Source organism: Panthera uncia, assembly GCF_023721935.1.
Source record: "Panthera uncia isolate 11264 chromosome C1 unlocalized genomic scaffold, Puncia_PCG_1.0 HiC_scaffold_4, whole genome shotgun sequence".
NCBI lineage: Eukaryota > Metazoa > Chordata > Mammalia > Carnivora > Felidae > Panthera > Panthera uncia.
In genome coordinates this window covers 4,863,362-4,890,549 of record NW_026057585.1, presented here as the reverse complement: position 1 = coordinate 4,890,549, position 27,188 = coordinate 4,863,362, and the positions used below count along the sequence as shown (strand labels likewise).

The window sequence follows — 27,188 nt, the reverse complement described above, 5'->3', positions numbered from 1 at the left end:
TTTTTAACAGACTAGCTATGATATTTACTGACCCTATTATTACCCATTTGGAAATGGTTAGGGATTAAAAGTTCTTCGGGCCGAAGGATTCTTGGTTTCTAATTGCTGATGTTTGAAGTCAGTTTGATTCCTTGGAAATTTGCTGAGCCTGATGAAAGCCAAGGCTCAAACTCCCCTCGGGGCGCGAGGTGGAAGATTCTTGGGTTCCGTTTGGGGTTTTTGTTTAGGGTTTTCTCCCCCTTGATTTTTTGCGAGGAGAAGGGGGCCTTCCCGATTGCCCCAGAGTCCCGCATTTCTCCAGGATGTAGCGGGAGCTAAGAAGGGTAGGGACACCCCTCGGGACTGCCAGCGGCGGCGCGCACCCGCCCGCGGGGACGGAGCCCCGAGCACCGGGGCCCGAGCCGGGGCGCGCGCACCGAGGCCCGGCCCGGACGCTCTTGACCCGGCCGCCGCTCCCGCCCCAGGGCGCCGCCGCGGCCCCGCTCTCTGAGTCGGGAAGGCCCCCCGAGCCGCCCCATCTTCCCCGGGATGGTTTCGCGGGAAGAGCTGGCCATCCCCAGTCAGTCCTCGCTGCAACTTCATCTGAATTTTTTTTTTTTTTTTCGAGAAAGAGAGAGGGAAAATATGGGCGTTTCAGCATACGTATAGGAAGTGGGGGGAGGGGAACAGGATGTGGGGGGAGGGGTGCGGGGGGACTACGGGGGTTTACCGGGGCTTCGACCATATCTTCGGGGCTGTGGGACAGCCGAGAAGGCAGCGGGTGGGTGTTGGAAGCAAGAATTTCGTGTCACCCTGTTGAGAACCACGCGCTGCAACACCAAGGCACCGGCTCGGTAATGACCCCTAATGATACCTTTCAAGGGAACTCTGCTCTCATCTGCAGTATTCCGGTTTTTAAAAGAAGGCTATATAGGATATTACGGGTGCAGTTCAGACTTGGGGGCTGTGTGGCAATTTGGAACCGGCTCATTTAGCCTCGGCAACTATTCTGAAGAAAATACAAGGGGACAGACACATAGGGAGAAGATTTTTGCACGTATCTCCTATGTTCTTAAGTGATTTCCCCCAAATCAAGTTTCTCTCGTTATTTCTATTAACCAGATTTCCCTTGGTGATTCCGTTAGCTCTCTGCATGGAAGAACATGAAATTATTCAATAGAAGTCAGCATTCTGCCCGTCTGAAATGAAGGTAGCATTCTTCACAAAATTAAATGCCAAGGTTAGTTAGAAAAAAACTTCCACTCTTCCCGATCTTTTAAAAATTGCATCTGTACAGCCTCATTTTCTGCTGTTTTCTCTTAGACTTTGGTCAAAATGTTCACTTAATCTGGCAGTTAAGTGAAAATGCCAGTGCCCAGGAGCTTCCAGTCTGGGATTCTCTTGAACTGGCAAGTGAGTGATACGTACAGATGGCAAAATTTCTGGCCTCCCCAAATTTTAGGTATTCCCAATTTTTTAACTGGCTCCACAAAAAAGAGCAGTTTATTTTCTCTAATGTTTTTCTAATATTTCCTGAGATGTTATCTATGTGCCATTCCGAGCTGTCAAGTTCACACATAAACTTGTGTATAATCACATACAGTTGTTTATATACTCTTTAATACATTTTATACACTTCTGTATGAAGGGCATAGCTAAACATTGGCTGGTAAAAAGAGTATAGAATAGAGTATCAATTGCAAGGTCTATTTTCATTTCTGGTATCAAAAGCTCATCATCAGTTTGTAGTCAGCAAAATGTCCTGCCTCAAAGTGAAGCCATTAATGGCACTGCATAAATGTTGATTTGTCGTCACCAGTTGCTTAATTCCCCACCTCTTCCCATTTCACCTCCTGTCCTCCCTACTGAGTCTCATTTTCCATCCTGACACTTAGAGCAAGGGCCTCACTTAAATTAAGTAATGATTATCCTTGCCCAAAGACGTGTAAACAGACCCTAATTTATAAATTTGCTAATTGCCGTTCCCAGCGCAGACCCCTGAGTATCTCAGTCATACACGTATAAAATTCAAAGCTCACTAGAAACCAGAAAAGGCAAGGCAAAAATAAACCACATGGATGAGAGAAAGAAGGGGGGAAGATTTCACATTCCACCAGTTCCCTAGTTTTTTGTTTTTTTTTTTCCCCTGTGGAAAAATATCCCATAAGGTCAAAACTAGAAAACCACTTAAATATTCTCTCCTGCTGAACTACTTTGTCTTTGTCTTTGGGGAGTAAAAAAGCAATAACCAGCTACCCACCCCCAGAACAATCATTAGATGGATTTCTGCATTTCCAGAAAGGAAAGTGGAATGCCAATCTGCTCTCTGCTCTTTATCCCTGTGGAATCTGCTCAGTTCAGTCTTGTTTTTGTTTTTAACTCTACAGTCACCTAGAGAAGGAACTTACAGATTTAAGAAGCAATGATTTTACTCCTGGGTGTGGGAAATAAACTTCTAACAGAGTCCATAATCGGGATCTCAAAAAAGTTCTCTCGTCTTATTAATATTACATTTTTTTGGCAATAGAGAGAACGATTGTGACAGACCTGGAATATTTCACTCTTTAATACTAGCGTTGCCCTTGGAGAGGCTTGGATGAACAAAACATCTCAGGTCTTCTGAACCAAAACATATTTGTCTCTCTCTCCTTGTGGTCCAACATGAAGGATTAGCGATGAGGGACTTGTTCCCATTAAACTCATGTCTGCACACACAAAGGAAATTATACAAATAAATGGGGGAACACAAACCGATCGCTTTAGTTTGGGCCCCTGGGTTAGGCATTTCACACCATTCTTCAATCGCTCCTCACGTGCCGGGCGTATTAATTAGATTTTAAACTAATTTTTCTTTAATATTTAAAAGATGGTCGTGAGACCATTTGAAGTGATAGTGGGGGGCCAGAAAAACCGTAGCGGCTATGTGTTAATATAATTGCAATACGAATTCCATTATTAGAAATTTAATTCCCCCTTCCCCCTGCATGAATGTCACTCCGCGAACTTTCCTTTCCGGGAGTTTAACCTATAAAATCAGGAAACCTAAAAGTGTCCAGCTCTGAACCCAAAGAAAAATGTTCGATAAGAAACAGCGTTGGGTGGGGCGTGGAAGGAAGACACGAATTCAGAAGCGCTGCGCCCCTAGGCTGTGAGCTGATCTGTCACGTCCAGAAAAGCCTGCTCCCGGCGTTACGCTTGCGGCGTACCAGTCTCCGAGCGGCAGAGGTGGGCGGCGGGGCCGGGCGAGGGGTCCCGCACCGCCCGTCCGCGAGAGACCGTTCCCCCGCACTTGCCTGTTACCCTCATCACAAGGACCGGTGAAGCGCTCGGGGGACACCGGTCGACCTGGCGGGGGGTGCAAAGCACAGCACACTCCGTCTGCCCCCCTTCCATCACATTCCAAACGCTGGGCATTAGGGTGTTTCCCCCATTCCTCGTCCTCCCCACTGCCCTCCAGCAGTTTGTTCCATCCACGGAATGCTGGGGGTTAGAACTGTTTCCTTCTTCCTGGGGGTGGGGGGCTTCTGTTGTGCCACTGCACCAGGGCTGGTGTTTTACACAGAACGCTCCAGAACCCTGCCCACCTCCCGCGAGCCCGTGCAGCGCGCTCTCCCAGCCCCGCGACCCAGCCAGCGTCCGACCACCTCGACCAAAGGGCGTCGGCGGCCCTCCTCGAACACACCCGTCCTCACCAGCCTGGGACGAATTCAGATCTCGCCTACCCCCTCACTCCCGTTCACGCAAGGTCACTCACCAAAGGCGCGGCCACCGCGGAAGGCCGTTTTGACTTGGCACGAGAGAGCGTTGCGCATGTCCAGCAGGGACCACGCTTGGCTCATCCTCCGGGCCCAGGCCTGGCATCTTTGAGGCCTGCACCGGCGATGGGGCGAACGCACCGCTGAGGAACCAGTGTTCCTCGCCCGGGACTCTACCTCAGGCATACGCTTTGGCGTCCGGCCCGGCGCACCCCACACCCTTGCCCTGCGGTCCAAGCCCCGGCGTGCGCCCTGTCTGGTTCTTGCCCAGCACAAGCATACTCTCCCCACTGGCTTCAAACGCATCGCGTTTTCTCCATTACTTAAACGTCAGTGAAGAGTCACTTCCTCCGTTTTGACCCTGTGTTTCCCTATTGGGGATTGGGGGTGGGTGGACGGGTGATGTCAGGATTAAAATCCTGGGAGTTTTACTCTGAGCAAACAAGCCATAAACTGGCAGCTTAATTCGCGTGAACAGCTGATCTCGGTAATTCGGAAGAAGAAAGGGCCCTGGGGCACCGCCCGGGCTGTTCCCGTCTCATTTCTCTAGGGATTGCGTAGATGGGTGCAGGGACCCCGCGAGCCTGATGCATGTGCACGTGCGCGCGGAGTGCGGCTCTGCACGCACGTTCTTGAGTGTGCCTGCTCTGTGTGCCCACCCGCGTACGCCACCTTCTTAGGCCTCTGGAGCGCCACGGCTGCAAGGCATAGGGCCGCAGGCCCTGAAGGGGGAAATCCTTTCGCAGAAGGTTTGAATTATTTCGCTCCGCGGGAGACCGGACCTCGGCAGCACTCGGCTGTGGATTTGGGCGGGAAAAGGCCCATACTCGAGCTGGGGAAGCCGTGTGGAGCCGGGGCTGGGGTCCGAGCGCAGATGGCGCCGCCGCGTGCCTGAAATATACTTCTAAGGCCGCAGCCGGAGCAGCTGTTCCGGGCGATCCTGACTCAAAAGTTTTCCCTGTTGCTGCTCGGTGAGAGGCGGAGGCAAGCAGGCCGGAGAGTCAGGCTCCTGGGAGACCCTCCCGAGCCCGCGGCGGCTGCGTCCTGGCGGCTTCTCCAAAGACGCGGAGTTCTGGCAATAATGAGGGCATCTCACAGGCCCTTCTCCAAGGCCCTTAGGGCCTCAGGGTCTTTCAGGACCAGCAGACTCGGTGGAAACGTTTGAAATACATACTGTGTGTCCTCTGATGTGTGAGCGCCCACGGCGCGCAGGCCGGGCTGGTCCCCCGCTGCTGCAGGTTGGCGCCCCAGGCTGTGGGGCGCTCGGCGCCAACTAAAGCCAGCTCTGTCCGGACGCGAAAAGAAAAACGGGCTGTGAAAAAGCAAAAGGCCACGTCTTTGAATAAAAGTTAAACATTAAAATCTGACCCTTGGGTTGTCTGAGGATCCTCGGATTTAAAGGCACGGACAGAGAAGGCTGGAAACGGAGGTCCCAGTCAGGGGGGGGGGGGGGGGGGGGGAAGGGGGAAAATGATAAATAGAGTTGCTCTAGGCGGGTGTCCTGTGTATGTTTGCCTGTTTGTTTAATCCTTCCCCAAGCTCCGTGGCAATTTTGGTTTTGTTGTCGTTTTTATCCCGGTTCCTGACTTATCACCGGCCTAGCGCAGTTGAGCCACGCAGCGGGTCCAGCCTGCTCTCTGTCCTAATCCGGGAAGAGAGTTTAAACAATTGGAGGCTAAGACCGGCATAGACACGGCCCTGGGCACAAACGGAGTCGCCTGTGCCCCCTCCCACCTCCACCACCATACACACACCTTTAAGGTGGCCCAGTCTGTTTGTGTTCGTTAGGGCGCTCTATTAGAGGAAAAAGAAAGAAAGGCCTACAGGGGACCCCAAGCCCTGGCCTTGCCTTCCACCACCATCCGGGCCCAGAGCCTGCAGCTCCGCCTCCTCCACTCCGGGGGCTGCCTAGGCTCCACGCTACCGCGCAGTTTTTCTGAAAGATCTTTTTTCTCTTCGTACGTCCGGTTCGTCAGAAAGCTTTGGCCACTAAAGGGGCTCCGACTTGGAGATCCCCTCGGCGCACCTCGCAGCGAGGCCCGGTTGGTAGCCGGCCCGGCATAAGGCCCGGGAGTGCTCTCCGCTTTCAGCTTCTTCCTTCCTCCCAGACCGTAGCCCCACAAACATATTTCGTTTTCTCTAATACAAAAGCACATTTTTTTTTCTTTTAAAAAAGAATGATACAGGAAAGGAAAACGGTCAACTGAGCTCTGTGTGGCACAAAGCTCTAGATTAGGTCCTCACCCTCTGGCCCCCATACTGTGGGAGCGAGGGAACCGCATTCTGGACAACAGGCCCTCGCGTTTATGTCTCCGGGCTGGTCTCACCTTGCTCCAACCTTTTCTCTCCTCACTATGGCTGAAAAGAACGGCGATAAGAGAAAACTGCGAGTTGAGCCTCTGATTATGACCCCACGTGTTGGTCCTTTTGAACGTGCGACCCAAGATCAGCTCCGCAGACCTGGCCCCCCTCCTTAAAGAAAAGTCCCCCGGACAAGGCGTCTGCCACACGCAGTTAAGTAACTTCTGCCTTCCCACCGTCGGGAAAGTAAAATAAAGTAACCTCCCGAATCGTGAATTGTCATGAGGCCTGAAAGAACTTCCACTAAACTGTGCGAAGGCCCGAGTGAGATTTTGACAACATATAAATGCGGTGAGGAAGTAGGGTCTGGCCAGAGATGGGAAGCACACATTAGCCACGCGTTCTTTTCTGGATTGCCCACACAGGGGTCCGCGTGGGCAAGCACCCGCATCCAAATACAGGGAAAGACTTGAGCGGACGAAATAAATCTCCCTTTTAATTTTCTTTTCATCGACTAATAAAAATAATTCCCCAGCACTAAACTCAAATACCGTAACGGGCCACAAGAACACGGAGAATTCATAAAACCCTGTCTCTGCAAGTCACACGCTAATCGCGTTATTATTAGCCTCAGGAGCATGGAAATTGAACTGTCACTGCCGAAAGAGAAAATGTAAGCGACAGCTGTCCCTCCTTGGGTCGGCCAGCTTTCCAGCCCCCAAGCCCCTGGGCCCCAAGCTCCGTCCCAGAGCTCTTCGACCCGTGGCCACCCCCATCCCTTTGCGGGCCGCCGCCCCCACCCTGGCTTTCCGCTTTCCGGCGCGCTGACCCAGGTTTACTCCCCAGCCCTAGCTGGTCAGCAGGAGCACCTCCAGAATGGCTACATAAGTCCTGGCTGGAAAGTTTCTGAAACCGCTAAACCCAAGCTGCGAGCGGGTGTGTGTGTGTGTGTGTGTGTGTGTGTGTGTGTGTGCGCGCGCGCGCGCGCGCAAGATTCTTCCGACAACAGCTGTTCCCCGGGGCTGTTTTGCACAGTTGAAATCTTGGCACTTAATACAGAACTTTAAGTTGTCTCCCCCCTCAACCACCCGCCCAGGTTTCTGCTAAAATACAGACACCGACATCCGCTCTGAGTTTTACGTGTTGTGTACATATAACGTGCACAGAAATTAATCGCACCGCTCCCCCCGCAATACACAGAGGTGTGGGCCCTGAAGAGTGGCCCAGGGCGCAGGGTGAGAGGTCTAACATACATTCTCTTTCCATAAACGCCAACGAAGTAGAAATATAATTATGCTCCGTTGTCGCCGGGGTAGGGGAAACACAACTTGAGTCCCAGGAAAGTTGGTGGGGGCAGGGCGAGGACCGAGGTCGAAAGCTAAATGGGACAAACCGGGCATTTCCCGAGACTGGGTATGGAGCCCGACAGCTCCGCGCCAGTCCTCTGGGGCTCTCAAAAGACAGTCCCAGCCCCTCTCCGCTCCCGCCGTCGCCTTCGATCTGCGCCCCTCCTTAACCCCAAGGGCCTGCGGCCGCTCAGCCGCGCACACCAGAACACTGCGCTCCGCTCCCAGAAGAGAAAGGGATGCGAGTGAGGCCTCCTTGCTTGAGGTTGGCGACGAAAATGCAAGGCTCAGTTCCCCCAAATTGCTTGCGGCGAATTTGGGGAAGGCTCAAGGCGTTTGCGCGAAGAAAAGGAAACCCGCGTTGGAGCAAGGCAGGGCGTCAGCGAGCAGGGCCTCCCTCCACACCGATCCGCCCGCCCGCCGGCCGCCCGGCGTCCGCTCTCCGCCCGCCTCCCTCGGTCCGGTCCTGCGCACTCACCCGGGTGAGGCTCCAGGCCGTGCGCGGCCGCGTCCTCCGCGTCTCCGAGTGGGCCCGCGGGGCTCAGCGCCTCCATGGACAGGTCCAACCCCTTCTCCTCCCAGTCTCGCAGTTTCCGCTTTTTATTTGAGCCGATCAAGGCTTCAACGGAGAAGGCATGTGCTCGCGAGCTCAGGGCGACTGCAGATCTTCTCCTTTCACTCATCTTAGCCGCCCGCACCCCGGCCTCCGCTCGCCCCCGCTACTGAGGGAGCAGCCCGCGCCCTCACGCTCCGAGCGCCCGCCGGGCCGAGCCCGGGAGAGGCGGCGGCGCGGCGGCCGAGACTGAGGCGGCGGCCCTGCGGGTCCCCGGCACCCTCCCCCTGCGTCCTCCCCCGCCCTCCGCCGCCGCGGGTCGGACCGGCGCCCCTAGCTGCCCCAGCCGCTAGGAACGAGCGCCCGGAGCGCCGCCCGCTCGCAGCATGAGCGCCCGAGTCCTGCTTCCCACCCTACCCGGGCAGGCGCTCACAGGCTGTGCAGACTGGACTTCATCTTTTTTTTATTCTCTCTCTCTCTCTCTCTCTCTCTCTCTCTCTCTCTCCCCCCTCTCCCTCTCTCTCCTCCCTCTCCCTCTTCCTCTCTTGGTCTTCCCGTCCTCCCTCTGATCCAAACTTCTGGGAAACTTTTTTTCTAAATTCCTCCCTTCACGAGGAGCTGGGGGCAGGCGGTGCGCTCCTGTCCGAGGGGCGAGGGAGAGGGAGGGGGAGGAAGAGAAAGACTGAGGGGAAAAAAAGCCAGCCCCCGACCAATGGCGAGGAGGGAACAGGAGAAACCCTGAGAGCGCGGGCCAATGAGAGGAGGGGAGAGACTGAGGCTCGGGCCAAGGCTCCGCGCCGGTAGTCCCGGGGATGCTCCAGGGCCCACTTTAACCCCTGGCTTCCCGGTCCCCCACGGGTTCTTCGTGGGGGAGGGAGGAGAGCTGGAAGTCGAGGTCTGATCTGTGCCGGTCCAAACTCCTGCAAGTCCCAAATCCGTATCTTTTCCTTCCAAATCTGATAGGTCTCATAGATGCTGCAAGCTCAGAGTCATTTAAATTACCAATCTGGATTTCGGGGGCTCTCAACCTGTCCAAAAACACCAGAAAACGCTTCTGATAATCTCGCTCCTGCTCCCAGATGCTATTAGCTTTCCTGGTTCTGCCCGGATTTCGCCACACAGGTTATTTTCCTGTCGTACGATTTCCAATCAACTCTGGCTAAGGCAAAACGAAAGAAACAAACAAAGACGCCCCCGTTACTATCCAGGGTCTTGTAATTGGAAATCTAGAGATCGCTTCCTCCTTCCAGTGCTACCTGGCGGAGAAGAAGACGTATGCTCGCTCAAAGCAAAAGGCCAGCCGTGGGGCGCCCGGCTTACCGCGCGCTGCGAAGCCTTACCCCGACTGGGCCCGCACGCAGCAAATGCTCGCCTTCGCTTCGGCGTGGATGCTGATCTGAGCTTCGCCGGCTCGGGGCGCTTGTTCTGGAGAACCCACGGAGAGGGGCTGGGCGAGGGCAGCCAGTAACTTTGACAGCGGAGGAGCTTTTTCAGAATACCCTTCAAATCTGATCATCTCGGGAACCAGGCTCTCCCCGCCAGCTGATCCTCCCTCCACCCTTCAAAAAAAAAAAAAAATCTTTCAGGATAGTGCGGTCGTCAGGGATTCCTATGGAACTTACAATCCAGCACTGAGGCCATTCTCATTTCCCACACCCGCCCTCCTGGGTTACGCTGCTGGTCGCGGGCCGCCGGAGACCCCAAGCGGATCCCAACGCACAGCCGTTTCAGTGGGCCGAGAAGTTGATCCTGCCAAGCAGAAAAAAAAGGTCTCGGATTTCGCGGGCGACGGCCTAGCTACAGCCCGATCTTCCCGTCCCAATGCCCTGGTGGAGACGCTTCTGTCCCAGGGCGAAGAGGCAGGAAAGAGCCAGCTCTCGGTTCGAGCGACAGACGGAAGAGAGAGGCTCAGCAGATAGGTGTCGAGGACAGCCAGGCCCTGAGTACAGTCAGCAAGCCCTAGGGCAGGGGGGCCCATTGCGTGCCACCGGCCCCCCAAGAACAAGCGCCCATCTGTCTTTCCACCTTGGGGCGAGAAGGGAGGGCCTGTGGGGCCTCTGAAATGCCACATTACCCCTCCTGACCGAAGGGTGAATCTAGTCCTCGATATTACACTTAGAAGCGCTCCGGTGCTGGAGGCATCGGCAGTGTCATGAATGTACCTTGGGCCTCTTCAGAGGAAAACAGAAAAGAACACTTTTGGAGCCCCCTCAAATTGGGCTCCAGCCAGACTAGAGGAAGCTAGTGGCGCAGCAAATCCAGGAAGAAAAATGGAAAAGCCATGGGATGTGTGCGGTTCAGCCACGCTTGGCCTCCGGTGACAACACAATCACTACTACCGGGCCTCAGCAACAGAGCTGGAGACAAGGGCAGGCCCCAAGCACGCAGTTACCTTCTCCTGGCAGCTCAGACCTCTCTTAAGGCTCCCGATTCTGGTGTGACTGCCCCTGGCTGGGGTCTGATGGGACCAGGCCCAGTGGGGTCGACGGGGCCAAACTCTATTCCTTCCCAGCATTTTCCTCTTCTCCATCCCTCTGGCAGCCTCTTGCCTTGACCTTCTCTCACAGACCTAGTTTGGATTGAGAAGTAGCTGCACCCTAGGCCATACACTCTCCCCGAGGCTGTGAAAGTTTCTCAAAAAAAGAACTTTTGGTTTACTCACATACTGACGTGCAGGCCCAGAAAGCCTGCACAATGTAGGTGCCCATACACACACGTGGGAGAGACATGCATGGAGAAGAGAGCAATGGCTTCAATGGCATGCATCTACACCTCACCCCAAAGCCTTCGCTCCACATAGAGTTCTTAGAGGACCCCCCACATGTAGGTGGCCACACCTCTATTATATATTCATATATCCTAGAATTGTGGGTTAGGCCATTAAAATAAATCAGATGGTAATGAAGCCAGGTTGTTTTGGATCTGTCAGGAAAACAGGAATTTTCCTCTAGGTAAAAGGGAGGGGCAGGAATATTTCCTTTTTGTGACAGTAGGGGTCAATCTAAGGTGCTTTGTGGTTTCCTCCATGCCCCCCACCCCACGCCCAGGGGCATGCAGTCCTTGGTTCACGACCCCGTACTGATGGGGAAGAAGGCCTGGGACAATCTTAAGCAGGATGGTTTAATGTCTATGAAGTGTATAAATTTATGTGATTGGGGAGAAGAAGAAAAAGAGGTTTGGGGGGATTGAATGCAAAAATCTGGGAGTGTGCATTTTCCTCCCCTCATTATATCAGTGTTTTCAAAATCTCATTACCCAGTTTCTCTCTTCTTCAACCTTTAGGAATAGAAGTGGGGCACCCAGCGTCTGAGGCTAACTCCTGAGGCAGTCCCCAGATTTCCCAGCCAACAACCTTGGGTCTTGGGTGGAGTCTACGGGTAGATTTCAGGCCTGAAGCTGATGGCAAAGGAACAAGCTGGAGCCCGCCCCCCCACCCCATCCCCTGCAGGGTCCCCAAGAGGCAGAGGTTATTCAGCACTGGAGGAGTCAGAGGGGATCGAAGGGGAATGGGGAAGAGAAGCTTACTGACTACCGGTAGGGACAGATGGGAAATGGGTGCCTGGTCCTAGCCTTGACAGGAGGAAAGCCAAGAAGGAAAAGGCAGCGTGATGACTGCTCACCTATAATTGACCATGTCCGGATATTTTGATTTTTCAAAGGAACACCAGAGTTCTGCAGTATAAAGACAGGAGTCCTGGAAACACAGCTCCTGCACCCCCCCCCCCACGAAGCAGTCTTCCTCCGGTTTCTCCCCACTAAATACCACCCTAAGTCCCACTCCTGCTAATGCCTCAATACAAGGTGATCTGTGTGATGTTGCAGTCTTGAGTAATTGAAAACAATGTTAAAAACGGTTGCCAGCAGGACATGTTAGTGTGCCCTTAAACACGTGGGCAGGACACTCTGTTGGGGGGAGGCAATTACAATGAATTGAGCCTGTCTAGGCACTAGATATAAAACATTATGAGGCGACTATGGGGTGGGAGGTGACCCTCCGGACTCCAAGGCAGGTGAAGCCTAGCTGAAAGTCCCCTTCAGCTCTAAACTGTGACCTCAGGCAAGTTGATGAATGACCGGTGCCTCAGTTTCCCTGTGGGTAGAATGAAGGAGTCCTAAATACTTTACAATTAGGCAAAGCAGGCAAGATAATCGGTGGGAGGCGGAACAGACCTGAGGTGTTATGGTTGCTGTGACCGCCTCTTCGGGGAATATGAGGCCAACGTACCCACTTTTCACTTCTTCTTCCAAATTGGCACCCAGTTACAGGGTGGCAAAACTGGCCTGGAGCCCTCGGGGAGGGCGTGGGAGGGGGTCGGTTTCTAGAAACGCCTGCCCGCTGGCAGGCCCGCTCCGGTAGACCGCATCTCGAGTCTCTGGGTTGGTTCAGGTTGCCAGGAGCTTCAGGACCGGCGTGCGTCCTTGACTGTTCAACAACCCCCTCACACTTTTTAAAATAAATGTCCGTGGGGGCGAAAGGGTCTTTAATGATGTTTTTTTGTTTTCGCGAAATAAAATCTTTTGTTTTTATTTTAAACCAGCAGCGTGCCCACCTCTTGGTCCTTCCAGATGTTTGCAATAAAATCGCAGGTTTTGCCTTTGGGACTGGAAATAAAATTTAACGGCCTTCACCCTGTAATTATTCTCTTAGCTCGCCCTTCATAAATTTATCTGCTTTCTATCGGCGTTGGGGTAGGGGGCGAGCGAAAGGGGAGAAAGCCCCGATTTTATACTCGTGACTATAAAAAAGCGCCACCCGGTTTCCTCGCCTTCGGCGGCCGTGGTGTAACCGGGAGAGCCTGGCCCGGCGAGCGGCAACATTGCGCTATTGTTCGCCGCCTTCGGTCTGCGCAGGAGCTGGGCCCCTCCACAAAGGGGGCCTTGTGTGGCCTTGCCCGGAGCGGCCGCGCCCAGGAGGCGAGGAAATCCTGTTCCCCTAGGCCCAGCGCCTCTTTTCCCTGGGCGAGTCGCGCAACCCGGCCGCCGGACCTTCGCCTTGAGCTTGCCCCCGCCGTGGGGGCAGCCGGCTCCTGCCCTGCCAGCCTTCGCAGGAAGCGAAACCTCGAGCCTGCGCTGAGCCCACGGAGGGTGAGGGAGGAGCCAGCCTCCGGGTACCTAGGCGCTAGGAAAGGCAAGCTCGGGGCGTGAGGCTAGGGGGCTTCCCGGAAGGCCCTCCTGCCCCTTGCCTTCGCCCTGCTCGGCCTGGGCTGCAAGGCAACATCCCAGCACCCTCCTGAGCTCAGGGCCGCTTGGCTACCTGAGGCAACCAACCCAAGGTTAGCAGATTTTGAGGACACCGGCGCGCACCCCCAAATAAACGTGGGTACATCAGTAACTGCTATGTACTTGTATAGGAAGTTTGTAAGCACAAGGTTCGTGCATCTATTTTGCACCATCATGACTGTACGGAGCCATGGTTGTATCTGTTACGGAGTGCCGCTGCATGCATGTACGCACATGCCTTTCTAAAATCCAACACGCACGTAGAAACGCAGCATCACGCACAGCCATATGGGGAAGCATTTGGGCCACACACTCAGCTAGCCCCGAAGTCTGCAGAAATCTACCAGGATTCCGCCTCTCCTTCCCAACTCCACAGCTCCCTTGAGCTCTCCCCGGCCTCCAGAAGCTTAACCCACGCGGCTGTCCCCACAACCTCCTCCTTCATCTGCCGTGGAGCTTCATCTGTGGTGAAGATCACTTAGGGGACAAAAGAAGGGGAAAATGATGAGCACCCAGCCTCGAGGCCTCAACCCTTGGGAAAGCTACCCAGTGCCGGGGAGAGACCAGGGGGTCCCCAAAGCCCTGGAGACCCAACAGGGACTGAAAGATGGGTCAGTGAGAAATGGCACCTAGCAGGGATAGCAGTGTTTTGTCGAGTTTTGTTTTTAATCGCATGCAGCCCCTTTGACCCTTCAGCCAGCTTGCCTCCACCGGAACGCCAAACCCCAGGAGCCACATGCTTCCCAGGCAGAAGATTCTTTTGAGTTCTTTCTGATCCATGGTCTCCCCGCTCTTCCAGGTTTGCCCCTAAATGTGACCCCATCTCTCTCTTCCTGCTGGTTTTTGCAGGTGCATGGCTGAGCAAGGTTAAGACTTCACTTTGGTTTTTCCACTGAGAGGAAGGATTATCTAAAGCTTATGGGGGTGAAGGGGGGAGAAGCCCTAGGCCCTACAGTGGAACACAGTGGGCCAGAGCCCTGAAACCTAAAGAGGATACCAGAGGTTCCTGGGCTCGGGGTTGGGGACTGAGTGAGGAGGGCACCGAAATGGGTCCCGCCCACGACAACCACCAGCTAAAGGCTTTTTTTTTTTTTTTTTTTTTTGCCAGAAGTGTGTTTGGATTTCACTTGTCACTAATAAAAATTGGCCACCCAGGAGCAAAACGTCCTTGGTAGAACTAGGCAAGCCGGCTGGGCCTGAGCCGGCACCAGCTAAGCTGACAAGTAGATTTTTACAGCCTCCTTATGGATCAATCTCTCCCTCTTCAGGAGTGAGGAACGAATTGTCCATTACACAAAGAGTGGAAAAACAGCTCTCTGACCGCACAGCTCCAAGGAGCGGTTGGGGAATTAAATCCTGCAAAGGTAGGGCCAGACCTACGCTTGCTTCTGCCCCCCGGCTGGGGAAGCAGGAGCTGGGGAGAGGCGTGTGAGCTAGGTCACGGGAGGCTTTTTATTCGTGTTGGTCCATAATTCATAAGCCGCCTCCTTCCACCCTTCTTGAGTGAAACCAAATCAAAAGGGGTGGAAAAATATCCAGAACTCATGAGTGATGTGCATCACATCCCTGGTGACTTGGAAGGGAGCTGGCATAGAGAGATTACCAACACGGGGAGCCCCATTGTCCCAGCAAAGGAGCCTTGAAAAGATATGTGTATGTATGTGTATATATGTATATATATGTATACACATATATACACACATATGTGTTATTATATGTTATGATTATATATAAAACATATACCATATCATATAAGACTAATTACAAATACATGCATATATATAGTTCTCTCTCTCTATATATATATATATATATATACTATATGCTCTACTATATGTTCTACTATATATATAGTTGTCTATTCCAGTGGTCTTTCAGAGCAAAGACACACGATGGGTGTCTGTGGAGAGGCCAACACTGCCCGTTACAGGGCCTACCGCTGGGGATGGGGGAGGCAGTCCCACGCTGGAGGCATTCAAACAGCCGCAGGAGGCATTGCACTCTGGCTCACAGCTAAGTACCCCAAAAAGCCAGGGGCAAGGAAAGCTATCTATCCCTAATCAGGAAAAATATTTGCTTAACTTTACATACTTTCCAAACACTTCACAGGACAGCCCACAGATCCAGGCAAATGAAGGCGCTGCCCGGGCAGAACAAACGGGTGCGTCCATAGTCGCCCAGAGCTCAGTTGTGTCTGCAGCACCAAAGGCCCAAGAGGTTTGGGGATTTGGCGGGGCAGCAGCAGAGAGCAGTGGCACCAGGGTGGGTCATGGCACCACTGACACCTGCCCCCAGTGCTGCTGTTCTCGAGATTGCTTTCGCAGGAAATGAGAACCTCTGACCCAACTCGAAAAACAGCAGAGGCATTGCCATCCAGAGGCCCCCACTTCCAGGAAAATCAGAGAGAAAAGATAAGAAGCATGTATTTCCACAGTCTTCCTCTCACGCCATCAGATCTCATTTTGTATCTCCTCTCTTTCTATTCTGCACCACTTACAAAGGACTAATATTAACTGAGCCTTTTTTACTTTGTGGCAGGCCCTGTGCTAAGCGTGTTACCTAAACTAACCCATTCCACCCACTTCAAGTTCTGTGAACCAAGAACTAGTGTTACCAGGCCCATTTTACAGGGGAGAAAACTGAGGCACAAAGGGGTTAAATAACTTGGCCTGGGTCTCACAGCTTTCAGTGCAGGTATTATAGCTCTAGAGCCAGAATGCTTAATCCCTATACCCACAGCCTCTCTGGGTGCAATTCACACACCCAGTTTGTCTCTGCCGTGAAGTGACCCCGGCTAAGGGGGCAGGGGTGGGGAAGACGGCACCGATAGAGTTGGCTTACAGAGGTAGAAAAAAGCCCACCCCATCTGAAATGCACACAGAAGGCCTTCTCAGCCTGAGCGCAGCAACCCTGTGAGCAAGGAGATAAAAGGAGCTCCATCTGGTCTTTCCCGGGGATGAAACGCAACGGGTGCTGAACAGAGAAGATAAAACACCACCAGCCACGCGGGATGGGAATCGGGAGCTGCCGTCTCTGGCGGGGCTCAGTCAACTAAGATCAAGCTGCCAAGCTCCGGTGGGCGCCCGTGGCTTCTCCGCAGGACCGGCCTCAAGCGGATGTCTCCCTCGGACTTGCCAGCCCCCGACCTTCCCTCCTGGCGCGGCCCAGACGGCCAGGGCGGCTTCGCTTTAGCGCCATAGGCTTTTAAAGCTCGGATCCTTTATTGGTCCAACCCCCTCAAACCACCTATTCCTTGAAGGCTTCCTGCCTGCACACCGCCTGCCCCTCCCCCAGGCGCACATCTCCCATAAGACACTTCGGGGGCAGGGGATGGTAACTGCTCAATTAGGAGGCAGCAGAGCCCCCCACCCCCCACCCCGGCTCAGTTCCAACACCTGTCCTTCCCCAGTGGACTTTGTCCACCCAGTGGTGGATGGCAGCCAGTGTCTTGCAGACCACCTCTGCCCTCAGACTGGAAGTTTCCCGAGAACAGAGTGTGTTGATCTGGCAGGGAAGCCATTTCTGCAACTGGAAGGCCACCAGGGAGAGGCTGTTTCCTATGGTGGACCCTCAAAGGTATTCAAAGTGAGTTTTCCTCCCACCTCCCCCCCCCCTTCAAAACACTTATTCACAGGGTTCAACTCTGAGGTCCATAGTATATTTTAGTCCCCATTTCTACAGCTCAGGTCTGTTTAAAATGCAAATAAGGAACAGGTCTTGTGGCCCCAGCATTGACTGGTATCAGCAGTTTATTCCTCAAAATAGCTGAGGCCCCAGATATCAGATTGTTGCATAAAAGGGCTCAGAGAGGGAAAACTCCTAGGGCCTTGGGGCCCAGCATAAGAGAGAACTTTGGAGTTTGGAAGCAAAAGCTCGGCTTGGGAGAAACAGCTTTTTAGTTTAATCTGGTGGGAGAGGGAAGTAAAATAGAGGGCCCTGGTGCCCAAGAAGGGCTCCCTGTGAAGCCACCGACCAGCGGGCTTGGGCAGGAGACAGATTCATCATCGAAGTCCCCACCTCTCAAAGGATGCACCTTGGCAGTGATGTGTCAAAGTCCCCGGAAACCTTCAGACTCTGTGGGACTCAGAGTCACTGAGTCTGATCGTGTTTCTGTGCCCAGGGACTGCAGCCTCCTCCCTTCACCCAGGTTGCAGGTCTGACTCCTTCCTCCCACACCCAGGCCTGGGGAGTTGGGGCGGAGGGTGCGAAGGAAGCGTTTTGGAGAACAGTCCCAAGGATGGCCCTGGGGCACTGGCCCCAGCCAGCCACTTCCTGTGGGATCCAGAAAGAAGGAAGAGGGTGAAACTCAGGCCGAACATCCCTCTCCTTTTCCCCTTTTCCCAACGTTGGTTTCTTGGTGGAATGTTGGCAGCCTCTTTTCTTGGGCTATTTTTTTCTCTCCCACTGATGGCAAATCCAGCCTCCCTCGCAGACTTGTTTTGAGCAAACACCGAATGAAAACTCCTGTCGAGGCAACGTAGTGTTGTGTGCCCGGGCCTTGGTGTGGATGTTCCCCCAGATAACAGGCTCCGTGCTGCTCTCCAGCCTGCCTTGCACCCTCACTGGTTACGTTCGCCCCTGCCCCTCTTGCCGGGGAGTTTCCCTCAGCACCACAGATGTACTTTTCCACTCAACCAGCTGACTGAGCCCACTCTTCTCCCTACTGGGGACTCCCACTTGTCTCCTTTCCATCTACTTTTTCCTGAATTTTTACATTGTAACTGGAAGCAGAGCTCACACGTGTCCTGTGGGCTGGAGAGAGAGGTGAGTGAGTGGGGGTGGGGGTGTTAGAGCAACGGAGAGGAAAGGAATGTGCGGTGGGAGCCAGTCCCTCTCCTGGGCCTTTGCCTCAGGCCCTTGGGAGGCCCTTGACCACTCTCAGATGGCCGGCTTCTGTTTTATTCCCAGCTCCCCATGCGGCCCACAGGCTCTGTCGGGGTCTACCAGTGCGGGTGGGCAGGTTGACAGTGGCCTCCTTACAGCCTGAGAAACTTGACTGGAACTTTTAGGACTGGGAGTCTACAGAAAACAAGAGCCAGAGAAACATGAGAGGGGAAGGAAGGCTAGAAGGAGGAAACTAAACTGAAGGAAGAGAGAAAGAGAGAAAGAAAAGAAACGGAAAATAACAAAAGGAAAGAAGAGGAAAACAAGAAAAAGAAAAAGAAAAATCAAAGGAAAGAGGACAGGACTACCTCATCTCCTGAAACCCTAACCCCGGCATGGGCATGAAATTAGGGTCCCCCCACTCTGATCCACCTTCCCAAAGTGGGATTTAGGGTGACGCAGGACAGGATTAGCGAGGGGGCCTGGAATGGGTTTTCCAAGTAAGTAACTCTTGCAGAGCAGACCCCCCCCAGGACAACCGCCTAAGTTAGGGTCCTTAGCACAAACCAGACTCCCACAGAGACCCCATTGGCCTAGTGGGACCAGCCTGCAGACTGAAGATGGGTGGCCTCCTGCACTGCTTCCTCAAGCTCTGACGTGTGTGATAGGCAGTCCCCAGGTCTCAGAGGGAGGAAAGAGAAGAGATTCCACTTGGAGAAGAGAAAGAGAATCCAGTTATGGGGAGAAAGGTCTGGCGGGCTGAGGACCCCAGGGAACCAGAGTCTCCAAGCGGGCCCAGGAGCGGTGGGAGTTTGCCTGGTCGACCTGGGCAGAAAAGGGAGGACCTGTCTGCCGGGTGTGCGGGTGGGAGGAGCCGGTGGGGAACCCGCCGTGTTTGGCGCTGTACCGACTTTAGTATTCTCGAGAACTTAATCCAATTTGAGGTTATTAGGCAAAGTGCCAGACAAAGTTGCACGTCGGTTTTATTTCAGTAAATCCCTGTGGCGGGAAAGACCGACGGTACGGGTTGATGTTGGCCCTGCACCCACAGAGTCTGCAGCTGCCCTCACCTCTTTCCTGGCAAGGAAGAGGGTAGAGGGTACCGAGTTCTTCGCTGGAAGGCAGGAGGCGCTTTTACTCTCTGAGCTCCTCCCCTCTCTTCCAATTCAAATCAAGGAAAGCCTCAGAGCTTTTCCAACGGCAACTCCCCACCCCCGCCCCGGCCAACCTCTCCACACCTCTCCTAGCATCTCCAGGTCAAAGACAAATAAAGCCCAGCTTCCTGCCTGAGGTGAATCACGCGGACCGGTCCACCGAGGGAGAGGAAGAAAAAAGCCTGGAATGCGGCAAACCCGGGCGAACAGATGTGCCGGCATCCCGGGCCCAGCCCTGGCCCGGCCCAGAAAACCGCTCCTCAACCGCGCGCCCGTGGAATTGTATTATGTTCACCCCGGTCCCATCATCTTTTTTACAGAAAAAAAAATTAAAAAAAAAAAAAGAAATGTGAATTACTGCTTTGCAAGATCAAAGTGCCGCTTTCTGGTGCATCTGGCTGCGCAGGGAGTTGGGGGAGGGAGCGGGGCAGAGTAGCGCAGTCCGAGTTAGCCAACTTCAAAGTGCTCTCAAGAATGAATTTTGGCCAATGTATTTAAAATTTTCTTCCTCCTCCAACTTCGCGGGGTGCGCAGCGGGGAAGCGCGTAACGGCGCTCGTTCTGGGCGCGTGGAGAAACCTTGCCTTCGCCAACTCCGCTCGCTCGCAAGACGTTCAGAGCCCCCGAGGCTCCTGCCAAAACATTGACTCCCGGGCCGCACAGGGGCGTGGTGAGCGGGAGGGCCTGGGTGGCTAATCACCGACCGTAGGGTCAACCAAATACGCGGATAAAACGCGGAGACGCCAGCAAAACGCCAAGTTCCTACCAAGTAGCCGCCAGAGAGAGGCTCCTTGTCAGCTCCCTCTGCGCTCAGGCTGGCAGGTCTCTTCTGCTCTGCGGGAAAAACTGGGGACAACTAGGTTAGGATTCGGCTTATTCGGGGACTCGGGTCAGTCCCGGGCTTTCCAGGCAGAAGGTAGCGAGGATCTTGATCGTGGGCTTGTTTCTAAGGTCCACTGGGAGACTATGCGGTCCTGGTCGATTAGGCCGGAGCTCCCTTGGGCCCCCTCGCGCCTTCCTTAAGGGAAGCCAGGGGCTGCCACGCCAGAAGCTCGGAAGTGTGCGGGGGCCCCAGCGCTGGAAGCCGCGAGAGGTGCACGGCGAGGCTGCGGGGCTTGGGAGTTTTTGCGGCCGAAGAGGCTGAATCCAGGTTGGGTTGAATCCCAGGGAGGGGCCGGCCGCCTCTGGGCCTTCGCCGCCAGGTTCTCGTGGAGCCGGGCGGCAGAGGTGAGGGCTTTTTCTCGCGCGTCTGCTGAACCCACCTCCCGAGCAAAGGCGCGTAGCAGGACCGCCACGTCCCCACTGGGCTCCCTGCGCCCCTTGGGGCCGGCCCGCGGGAAGCCGGAAGACTCGGCTGCCCCCACGCCGCGGCGGTCTCTCCTTTCCTGGAAAGACCAAGCGCGCAATAGCACCTCGACTGTACTTGACCGCCGTTGCCCCTGCGTGGCCATTTCTGAGGTTTTAAATGTCAGCTTTTCCTGCCACAGCAGGATGGGAGAGCGCCTGCTTTCTCCCGCCCTGGGTTCCGTCTCTCCCCAGCCGCCCTCGGGACTGCACCTCCGATCAGAGAGCTGTCACTCCCCTGGGGCGTGGGGACAGCGTGATGTTATTCTCAATCCTAGATAAGAAAACCACGGTCCCTAAAACTTCGTTCACTGGTCCTGAGTTTTCGAGAAGCAAAATGACATGGGACCTTTTACCCAGGTCACCTAAAAATTCTTATTCTTCCCACTCCCTGAGGGGTGATTCCCTCCCTCCCCCCCCCCCCCCCCCCCCCGCCCCCCCTTCTCCCGCCCATCACTAGAGGTTGTCGCCCCGGTAGCTCCGGCAGCTGAGCGCTGGCCTGTGCGCACCGCCCTCACCGCGCGCGCCGGGCATCTCACCTCAGCCTGGCAGGTGCAGAGGTGGCGGGCGCGGCAGCCGTAGGTTCTCCAGCTGAAGGGCAGGAGAAGGCTGGCCGCCTCTTTCTGCTGCCCGGTGGCTGAGGGGGGCAGAGAGGGGGGGAACGGGGCTGGGGAAACCGCCTTCAGCGGTCCCGGCCCCGCCTCCCGAACACAACATCCAGGAAACCTCGTAACTTTCCATTGTCTGAGGAGCTTCACTAAACAAATTGTCTGTATAGCTTTGGGGCTACTGAGAAGCGCGGCTAACTGGGGGACCGAGTGGAAGAGCGGGCCTGGGCAGGCCGCGGAGGCGCCCAGACCCCAGAGCCTGCCTGCCGGAGACGGTGACCGGAAGCCCTGCACCTCCAGGGCGCCGGGAGGAGGGAAGAGCGCAGCGCCCGCGCTCGCCCGCGCCGCGCTCAGGGTGCTGCGCCACCGGCGTCGAGGCCCCGGGAGAAGGGGGTGTCCAGGCCTGGACTCTTGGTTCCCGGACGGGCGAGGGGCTGCTCAGGCAGCGGCTGCTTCCTGGGAGAGCGCTAGTTGCTTGGAAGACCTGGTGCCAGACTACCGACCCGAAGCGCCAGGCTTCCTGGATATTGAATTTTGTAGCGATGACCACCCTGGATAGTGGTGGGTGGGGAAGCTTCCCCTTCCTTGTCCGCACAGAAGTGAGACTCCTCCACCCCGCAGATACTTGCTTTCCTGTCTCTGCAAGGCTCCAGGGTGCCACTTTCCCAGGCACGCGCCTTCTTGCTACTTGCACTACCCTTAACCCCGCCTTGCCCTCAGAGGTGGATTCCGGAGAGGCCCAGGGACACTGAACGCAATCTCCTGTTCTTCTCACCACATTGGGTAAAACAAACAAACAAACAAACAGCTGCCTTTTCTTGGGAAATAGATACGTGCGGGAGTGGACCCGACTCACTGGGCCATCAAGTCGCGAACTAACCTTGCACAAATCTCTTGATTATCAAGTCCACATTTATTTGCAAAATTAAGCCTATTAGAGCAGCCCCAAAGAGCTTAACGGTTTCTGGGGACCGTCACCCGTGGCGCTCATTCGGAGCACATCGGACACCTGAGCACAACTGCATTGAAACCTCTCCACCTGAGCCCCTCGAACACCAGCGCACAGACCTGCACTGTCTCTCTGTCCCTCTAGCCACTTTTCCTGCTTGCTGGGCTAGTTTCTGCTGGGTGATTAACGACTCCAGATAGTGTAAGGAATTCGGCTTCTCAAGCTCAGCATTTTCAATTCTTTAATTTGTCCCTAGGTGACCATTAGTGATCGTGGCTGTAGATCACATCGGGGGCGGGTCAGGTAGAATGAACAGCTGATTCAACACTGTTGCCTTGGGTTTGATTTCGTTTTATTTATTTATTTATTTATTTTATTTTTTTATTTTAAAGGCGGTTCAGAAAGCAGCCCTGGGAGAACTTCAAGAAGGCAGCAGGCGGCAGGCTGCCCAGATCCCTGAGCTAGACTGGCCTTTGGGTTGTCACCACTTTCATTCTTTACAAACCGTAAAGCGCTAGCAGATAGCAAGGCCCCTCTGGGCCTTAGCCTCTGATGTGGGTGGGGCAGACAGGTGAGGAAACGGAGGATCACAAGTGTCCTGACCCAAATTCAAGGCCTCACTTGGGAGAGCCATGCTCTGGGTCAGGCCTGTTCCTGGAGACTGCTCACCATGGAGCAACTCCAGAGGCAAGCACAGTTAGACATTTTTCTAGCAGTGCAGGCGAAAAACAAGTTAGACTCCCCTCCACCATGAGTTTGCAGGTCCCTTTCTCCTGACCCCACTGAGTCCTGATCACTGTTCATCTCATTAAAAGAGGAGGTATTATCCTTCCTGTGGGGCAGAGGTGGGGGCTGAAACATTCCAGGTTGTCCCCAATGAGCTGCCATTTCAGTTTGGCTTTAGTGGAGTTTTAAATACTCCTTTCTTGGGGTGCCTGGGTGGCTGTCGGTTAAGCTTCTGACCCCTGAGTTCAGCTTAAGTCCTGATCTCCTAGTTTGTGGGTTTGAGCCCTGCACTATCAGTGCAGAACCTACTTGGGGTTCTGTCTCTCCTTCTCTCTCTGCCCATTCCAATCTCTCTCTCTCAAAAAAAAAATACTCCTTTTTGGGGGCGTGTGGGTGGCTCAGTCGGTTGAGCGTCCAACTTCAGCTCTGGTCATTGTCTCACAGTTCGTGAGTTCGAGGCCCATATCGGGCTCTGTGCTAGCAAACAGCTCAGAGCCTGGAGCCTGCTTCCGATTCTGTATTCCTCCTCTCCCTTCTCCCTCCCCTGCTCATGCTCTCTCTTTCTGTCTCTCAAAAATAAATAAATGTTAACAAATTTTTTAAAAAATACTCCTTTCTTGTCCCCGACCCCACTCTCCTTCCTGATGAAGCAGGCAGCAGCCCTGGAGGCAAAGCCTTTAGAGACAGCTCCCCTCCAGGTCCTCCAGGACTTCCACAAGCTGGAGGAAGGAGGGGCAGTGAGGGAAGGGGTAGGGGATGAGGAAGGGGAGAGCAGAGGGGAAAGGAGAGGGTCTTTGTCCTTGTTGTCCTGGGTCTTTCAGTCTCAGGCAGAGTCTGTTCGGAGAGGGCAGAAATTAGCTGGGTTCGTGTCCTACAGTGATCAGGTCACTGGTGGGCTACTTCTTCCGACTTGCTACCTCTCAAAAAGGGTGTGGGGGAAACAGGAGGAAGAGGGTACCCTCATCCTCCAGGTGGCAGCAGGCTGGCCGGGGCACAGAAAAGGGTCCTCCAGCTCCCTCAGAGGGATGATGAATTGGGGTCCACTGGAGAGCGAGAGTGAGACCCACTGGGCTCAAAAGGTCCTGGCACTGGACTCTTTTCTCTGAGGCACCAGGCTTGTAATTTCTGAAGTCACACAGAATTGCGATTAAATACATGTTTTTGTAGTACAAACCTAGAGCGTGAGGCGAGTCTCAGCCAGACCGGGAACAGTGGCTTCTCTCCTTCCGGGGAACTGGCAATCCTTTCCCATATTAAGATCCAAGCTTTCCTGGGAACTTGGGCCACTCTCTGAAAATGCTGACTGAGGCTGGGTCTGTTAACAGAGGCGACCTGCCTGTTTGCAGGCCTGTGAAACCCAAGCACTATACCACCTATAGAGAGTATAAAGGAATGTGGGGGTGTGCAGCATGAAATTAGCTGAAAAACCTTTATAGAAACATGAGTGTGATCTGTGAGGGAAGTAAGGACGTGACCAAAGCAACGCATTTGCTTTTACTGGCTGACTGACAGGCTTTGGTGGGAGACGGATAAGTTTACCAACTAGCTGCAGAGACCTGTGCCTCACCCAGGGACTTGGGGGAGGGGTTTGCTTGCGAAAACTGGAAAGCAAGAAGGGACAGATACAAAAATCCCCCTATATTCGGGGCATACGATTCTTTGTTACATATACATTACATATGCATATACAAGTCTATTTAGTTAAAAATTGCCTTGGAAACAATAAATATACAAATGAGTTCCTTCATTCACTCAACAAATAATCACTGCATGTCTACCATGTGCAGGACATTTTACTAAGTTCTCCTTGGTAAAGATGTGTGTGTGTGTGTGTGTGTGTGTGTGTGTGTGTGTGTGTACAAATTCATCCAGCAAACTGTGATTTGGCTTCATGGCAGGTTTGTGAACTTTCAGCTCTGAACAATCAGAGTGATGGGGGCTCAGACTTCAAGATACACACACACTTTGGGTCATTGCCAGAGGTGGTAACGAGTCTGCTGGCGCCCTAGGAGTTCACACTTTTCCTCCTGTGCCCTTGTGGAAGTGGGGGAGGGGCAGCCTTGAGCTCCAACTTCCAGTCCTACTACCTTTGGGGGAAATGCTGAGAAGCAGAATGTGCTAAATCCCTTTTAAATAACGCTTGCCATTCCTAAAGCCTATTCCCCTTCCAGGAGCAGTCTAAGGAGGCTGTGAATCATAAACCCTGCAACCAAAGAATTTCTTTTCAGTTCATACGCCAGAGAGGAGAGACTGATTTAGGGCAATCTCCATAGGTACACACTTCAATATCACCCTCACACACACAGACATATGTACACACAAAAACACACATTATTACATTACTATACCAAGTCATTTGCACAGAGTGCAATCACACCTACAACAAAAGCAGAATGGGAGGAGAGTGTATTTTGTTTTCCCTACTTCCCAAATTCAGAAATTCTGCAAGTAGGCTCAAAATATCACTTAGTTTTTTAGCAGTCATTTTCATGTGTCCTTGCTAACTTATCTGCTTTATCAGTGTGTGACCTATCCTGGACGGGAAGCAGCAAGTGAGCCAGTGGCCTGTGGTTTCATGGCATAGTCGGTCAAAATCCGGTCTATACTACCCGGTATTGAATGCTCCGACTCTCTGAGGCATGCGGGAACAAGGCTTAGCAGGCTTGGCGTGGGCATTCCCACGTACAAGCATATTCCTGGGTAGTGACTTCGAATCCTACCATCTAAGCCAAGCAAAGAGGTACTAATATGGGGATTCCGTCTGGAAGCGACCCCTCCTTTGTGTTTGGTCAACTAGGGTCGAGTGTGACAAAGGAGTAGGGAGGAAGGTAAAATGCCCCAAAAGACAGAAAAGCCGGCCACTAGATGCCACGGAAAATAATGCCGCTGGAGGGATTGGGGGCAAAGGCAGGGGTGGGGGTTGAACGTCACCCAAACTCGTCCAGATGTGGCTGCGCTCCAGCACACCCGACTCCAACGGCCGAGGCGGGTACAATTCTTTCAACGCGAAGGCAGTGATGAGAGGGCACTGCGAACGAGAGCCCTTCCTCCTAAGGATTCCGAGGAAGTGTAAACTGCGCGCGACCTCCCTAACTGCCCATCCGCCTTAGCTCTATCTAGTGAACCACACGGCAGAGAAAATCCTCCAGCTCTGTCAAGCTGCAAACATTTTCACTTTCACCTTAAACAAATGAAGCAAACGGCTTTTCCTCTCCTGAACATCGCTCTTGTTTCTGTCACTAGTTTTTGGAAATGTAGCCTCGGACTTAAACGCGCGCAATGATTTTCACTGCACCTGTACAGGTGAGACACGCTCACACCCCTTCCGGGCTGGATCGCTAAATTGCAAAGCCAGGCGGCTACCAGCCGGCGTGGCCGCGAGCTTCCCTCCCGGCCCGGGTTCAGCAGCAGGGCCCGAAGTGGTGCGGGCCGGTGGCAGAGGCAGCGAGGCTGCCTGACTACCCCGGCCGCCCGCCGGCGCTGCAGTTAGGCGGGCAAAGGGAGTCCGGCCGGCCGCCGCTCTAGCGCAGGAAGCGGGCGGTGCCCAACGCACCCTTCGCAGCCCTTCGCTTTGCCACTCGTCGCGGAGGAGAGTAGAGGCTTCTAGGTGAGGCTCGGTCCCCACCCAGCGAAGCGGAGGAACTCCTTGTGCGACTCGGGCACGTCCGTGGTGTTCCGACGGGAGCCCAGGCTGCTACGCCTGCCTTTGTCCCAGGCGGGAAGGGCCGCACGGAACTCGGGTGGGGCCGCAAGAGGGGAAGAAGGGAAAGGTTGGTGGGGTGGGAGCGGCGGGGCCGAGCCCCTGGCCGGGGCCCTCTAGGAAGCCAGCCCCGCGTCGCAGCGCGCCTCTCGGACTGAGGCTTCCGCGGATTGCACGCTCTCCGGGACCCCGAGGAGGCTTCGGCAGGAGCCCTCCGGCGCCCCGTGCCCCCCTCGAGAAGTTTCAGCGCGGGGGCTCGTCCCGGCGCCACGCGCCGCGCGGATTCCCCACGTGGGCGGGCCGCGAGGGCGGCTACGGCAGCCCGCGAGGGGGCAAAAAGGCCCCCTCGCCTTATTTGTGGGGCTCGAGATGCAGAACTGAGGCCCCTCGTCCACCCTAACCCAGATACTCCTCTTCCCTGTCTTCGGGAGCAGGGGGAGGGAGGGAAGACGTCTTGAGTTTTAACTGTGTTTTTTGCTTTTTAAAAAAGATTTTGAAAAGCGACGGGCTCTCCCTCCTTTCCACTAAGGGCCTGTCCCTCGGGGCACAACTCCGGAGAAATGGGTCCGCGCCGCAAGTTCCGTGGAGCCTGCGGGCGCTGCCCCGGCGCTCGGATCGCCCACCTCGCGCCGCGCCGAACGGCGTGTGGTCCTGGGCCCGAGGAGGCCTCCGGAGCAGGCTCCCGGTGCAGCCGAGGCCAAGTCCTCCAGCCGGCTTCCCCTCTTCCCGA

General features: G+C 54.5%; 1 protein-coding gene across 2 annotated transcripts in view; it reads right to left on the bottom strand.

Moving 5' to 3' along the window:
- TBX15 (T-box transcription factor 15) overlaps positions 1–8,064 on the bottom strand; it is a 102,833-nt gene extending 94,769 nt beyond the window's left edge. Inside the window, exon 1 of one of the 2 annotated variants that reach the window (XM_049616483.1) lies at positions 7,860–8,064. In XM_049616483.1, the coding sequence (XP_049472440.1) occupies positions 7,860–8,064 (205 nt within the window). Of the gene's footprint in view, positions 1–3,733; positions 4,041–7,859 lie in introns of those variants that run through there. The other variant, XM_049616482.1, reaches the window with a different exon arrangement.
- Positions 8,065–27,188: the final 19,124 nt, after the last annotated feature.